At 41.6% G+C, this 4,964-nt stretch overlaps 1 protein-coding gene across 1 annotated transcript in view; it reads left to right on the top strand.

Annotated features, from left to right (window-relative positions):
• The window catches only part of LOC118337570 (cyclin-K-like), a 5,698-nt gene extending 3,181 nt beyond the window's left edge, over positions 1 to 2,517 (top strand). Inside the window, exons 6-10 of the mRNA XM_035674667.1 lie at positions 62 to 231; positions 324 to 496; positions 598 to 628; positions 753 to 824; positions 1,124 to 2,517. Coding sequence (XP_035530560.1) covers positions 62 to 231; positions 324 to 496; positions 598 to 628; positions 753 to 824; positions 1,124 to 1,566 — 889 coding nt within the window. The 3' untranslated portion in view covers positions 1,567 to 2,517. The remainder of the gene's footprint in view (positions 1 to 61; positions 232 to 323; positions 497 to 597; positions 629 to 752; positions 825 to 1,123) is intronic.
• Positions 2,518 to 4,964: the final 2,447 nt, after the last annotated feature.

Below are 4,964 nucleotides of genomic sequence, written 5' to 3'. Positions count from 1 at the left end.
GACTTAGACAGATGTGTATTCGGGGTATTGGAATAATACTGTCCATTGTGGTTCTCCCAAGCCTTTGCACTATGGTGGCCCTGCAGTGGGAGCCACAGATCATAGCGGTGGCTGTTATGTATCTGGCTGGACGTCTCTGTAAATTCGACATCCAGGACTGGACCTCCAAGCAGTCGTCCCGGCGCTGGTGGGAGCAGTTCGTCCATGATGTGCCTGTTGAGGTGCTGGAAGGTAAAGGCAATACTGCCACACTATTCACGGTATATTTAGTATATAAGCTTTTCTAAATAAGCTTTTCTCTCCTGCTCTCTTCCGTCACAAAGATATCTGCCACCAGATCCTGGACTTGTATTCTCAGGCTAAGCAGCAGATACCTGATGGAGGGATAGGGACTGGGGAAAATCTCCCTCCACCTTCCATCCTGTCCTCTTCAGCCCCACCACCGGTGAAAAAGGCCTCCCCTCAAACCAGCCCCAGACCGCCCCGCCCAGCCCAGGTGAGTGGACTGCATGCATCTCAAACTGTATGTACTGTAACTGAGTGTTTGTGTTTGATCCCATTTTATGCCTTCAGTTTACACTACTTGTCTTTTTTTAGCCCTCTCCCAAAGATGACAGCAAGGCTGCTAGTAAGTAAAAATCTACCAGACACACTGAAGGACTCACAGTTGATTTTAAGCTCATTAACCTATACACTGTCTTTTTGAAATTGTCTCTCTTTATCAATGCCCTCTTTGTCTTTTTGTTTTCCAGAGCTCACAAGTCTAGAACCTCCTCCACCTCCTCTTCCACCCCCTCCTCCTCCTCCAGTCTCCATAAACCCAGGTTAGAATCAGCTGCCCTTAACTCCATTTAAATACTCCATTAGTTGTCTACGTTCTGTTTTGTTGTCCTGAATTAAATAAAACCACATTTCTTGAGTAAAATATATTTGAATATTATTTTCTACTTCTTTTACCTTTTTAACTTTTACCTGCTGTTACTGTCCCGTTCCTGACGGTGTCAGCAAAGGACCATTTATAACTGAATTATTCCCCTTTATAGCCTCAGAGCATGGGATTTGTTTTTGTTTGTTTTTTTGTTATTTAGAATAACATTCACTGCATCTTTCTTTTCTCCCACAGACCATAAACCCCCTTCCTCTTACCCACCAGCCCCAGATCTCCCCTCTAAACCACCCCCTCCACCCTTACCCCACTGCCCACCTCCACCACCTCCTCCGCCCAAGGACCTCCCCACCTCTAGCTCCCTGCTGTCCAGTGAAGGCTACCAGAAGCTCCAGTCCATGATGACAACAGAGGGCTCCTGTTACACTGTACCTCAGGCCTGTGTTCCACCACTGGCCTACCACCACTACCCCCCAGGCACCACCTCCTACCATACTCCCCCGCTCTCAGCCTACAGCTACCTGCTTGCACCTCCACCACCTTCAGTCATGGGGATGGCACCTAGTTTGAGTGGTGGATACCCCCCACCATCAGCTGCTGGACACAATCAGCTACCCCCTCCGCTGCCACCCGGGATGCCCCCAGTCAGCGGGCTGAGTCGGAGTACATGGATGAGATAAGGACCACTAAGACAGCAAAAAGTTCAGAAAAGTTCAGATGAAATGTTTTAAAATAGTTCCAATTGATATCAGATCACCACAGCAGGCAACTTTAATGGTCTTGAGCTTTTTAAAGCTGCAGTTGGTAATTAGATTAAGTTAATTGCTGAGTCTCATTCCCAGGTCGTCAAATACAGACTTGGAATGAAACTCAACTATCTTCAAGCTTCCGACCCAAAGCATCTTTTTATCTTTCTCGGCTCTGATTGGTTGTTGGTTAGTTTTTGGCCGGCCCGATGGATTTTTGCAAATTACATTAGGAGCATTAGAATGTGCCAGACAAACCAGATTTTTTTCACAGATTATCTGTCTCGTGTACTACTGTCAGGATAAAGTGAAGGTTTCAGCAAACATGACAAAGTTATTTTTATAAAAGTTACCTACTGCAGTTTTAAAATAAAGACTTCCAGTGTTCTCAGTTCTTCAGAAAGTCTTCATTAATTCAGAAGGATACGGAGCAGATAACAATAGGAAAGAAGATGCAGCTAATTGTGCCAATTTCTTGACAGTTGACAGAGACATGGATGGACGATTGTTAAATAAATGTTTTCGTTTAGCTCTCTTCTTTTTTGCACAACATATATATATAATATGTCATAACAGTATTGACATTGGTTGTATCATCTGCTCAGAAATTCTATTAAGAATTATTAAGAACACAATTTCGTTGTTGTTTTGCCATGTGGGAACATCAGGAAAAGGCCTTACTCATAAACCAAATAACATTAAGGGGGTTGTGTTATTTGGTTTATGAATAGGGCATTTTTGGTGTTTAATAAAGTTCCATGCTGTTATCAACCAACCAAACTTTTGTATGTAAACATGCAATGTTGTGAATACATAAGCACACCCTTTCAAAATGCTTTGGATGTTTGTTTTTTACTGTAACAATGTAATAAACCACAAAGAATAGAACTGTGTTGATAATTACATTATTTTAATAATTTCCCATGTAATGTAACGTATTCCGTTCTGTAATAGGAATTCATTATATCACTAGTTCCCAGCATTTTTCCTTCAAATGTCCCTGCAGGACATTTGCAAAACAAGAGATTTAAAGGAATTTTAAGCAGATTATTCCCTTTGAATATTGAATATATTGATATTTTTATACAATTCTCTGTCTGTATTATGTGTTTTTAAATTATTAACAATGAGACATACTTAATGGGCTTCCTTTTTTGAAGAATTCATTGTAAAAATTCCATCTTCTCATTATATTAGCTGTTTGGTTGTTTTAACTCTGTATTTCTGCAGGACGAGGCTGTTTAGCAGAGAGTGAAGGCTCTGTGAATACAGTTTGTGTTCAGGTCTTCACCCTGCCCTTATCCAGTGAGATTTTTATCTTAAAATAATAATTTCATCTAGTTTTCTTCACAGAAATGAATGAAATATTGAGATATAGGCCTACTGTATATATTTGAGCTTTTCTTACACCCCTTAAAATCAAGAAGGCCTCACAACACACTGTGAAGCTTTGGCAAACCTTAATGGGGTATATTATTATAAATCTCTGTTTAAATATTCTATAAATGTTACCAACCCATTTTTGTCTGACGTGTCCCCACAGCTCTATTGTATGAGCTCCTAAAGGATACCCTCAACTGGTATGTTCCAAATGTGTTCTTTTGAACGGATTTTAATTTTGTACCAATATTTAACTTGGTGTTGTATTTGAAGATGGTTGGTAGTGTGAGTGGGAAGGATAGACCAGCATGCAAGCGTTTATTTCTCAGATAAACAAAATGCTCCTTGTTGGTGGAGAAGACCTTTAAGAAGAATGATTAAAACATACACATCGTTTTCTACAGAAAACCAATGTGAGCAGAAAGACAAGCATGTCTCAAAAATCAAGTTTTCATGTAAATGTGGACCAAATGAGCAAGAGGAATATGTACCTTCCTCTCAGTATACATACTAACATTCACTCAAGAAAATTACGAATGGAGAAAGTAGGCTCCATGACACATGCTGAGGACGGTATTTATGTGAATATTGGTACAGTTTCTTGCAAGGCACAGCTGTCCTCCCTGCCAGGGCATAAAAGTGTAGGACATGGCAGAGGAGTCAGAATAAAAACCTAAAATAATCTATTGTAATTAGACATAGTAATGAAGACTAATACATTTCAATATATCTTTATGGAATGAAAATCCAACTAATAGTTATCACTGCAGAGACAGACCTTTTCTTTAACAGACTCCATAGTCAGTATTTATTAGTCTTTCCAGTGTTCCAGCAATCACCAATTCTGGTTTGTTGGAAATGAATCCTTCTCTCTGAGAAAGATGAGAAAAACAGCTGCTACAGTTGCTATCCTCAAAGCCAACAGTTGCACATGGAGAGACTCATGTAGACAAAATGAATTCTGATTTCATCTCAGGACACTTTTCAAATAGAGCAAGTCTAGACCGGACTTCTTATAACATTATTTACAGAGACCCAACAGTGACCACCACTGAGCAAGCCACTTGCGACCGGGGCAAGGAAAAACTGCTTTAAGAGAGACCCTTCGGCTCTAAGTGGGTGGGTGTCTGCCTCGACCAGTTGGGGTTAGAGAGAGAGAGAGGGAAAATAGAGAAGGACAGAGACAGAGACAAAGGTACACAACAACTATGCTAATAGAAATGACTGATGATGATTATGATGATGATGATAATGACAGCGATGGGGGACGATGGACAATAATAATAATAATAATAAGAAGAAGAAGAATATCAGTAATATCAGCAATGGAAGTCAACGGCAGTCAAGCAGGACCATGCGGCAGGAGCTCCACCAAGGATGCCATGAGAACCTCTGTGAAGACAGAAACGCACAAGCAGCTCCGAGGAAGAAGTGAAGTTTAGTAGATATGCTTAATGTGACATGAATGAGTTGGCAGAAAGAGAGAGAGGAGGACCACTATAATATACTATATACTAGTTACGTGATAGCTCATACAACGCTAGACCAGGAGAGAGGAGAGCAGAGCGAGAGAGAGAGGAGGCAAGATTCTTACAAGAGTAGATCTGACAAGGTGCAGACTAGCCAAAGATGCCCCGTGAGACCAGTCCAGACACCATCATAGCATGGTGTAAGGATGCTAGCAGTTCAGTGTAAACATGGGAGAGACACACCAATGTGGCTGGAATATGTAACAGGAACATCTTGTACCAGTGATGGAGATAGAAGTACCGCCAGCATCGCCACAGGCCGCCACCACATGAAGGGTGGCTGAGAACCACACGGGCCAGGTGCTGTGGACTTCAGCTTCCAGACTGACCAAACAGTGCTGGCCAACAACCCAGACATCGTGTGTGGTAGACAAGGAGCAGGCAAGAAAGCGCGTGTTCGATAGATGTGCCATACCAGCAGAC

Source organism: Morone saxatilis, unplaced genomic scaffold, assembly GCF_004916995.1.
Source record: "Morone saxatilis isolate NCDOM2014 unplaced genomic scaffold, NCSU_SB_2.0 Contig3, whole genome shotgun sequence".
Lineage (NCBI taxonomy): Eukaryota > Metazoa > Chordata > Actinopteri > Moronidae > Morone > Morone saxatilis.
Note: the sequence above shows the minus strand (reverse complement) of the source record. Positions and strands in the feature narration are given on the sequence as shown.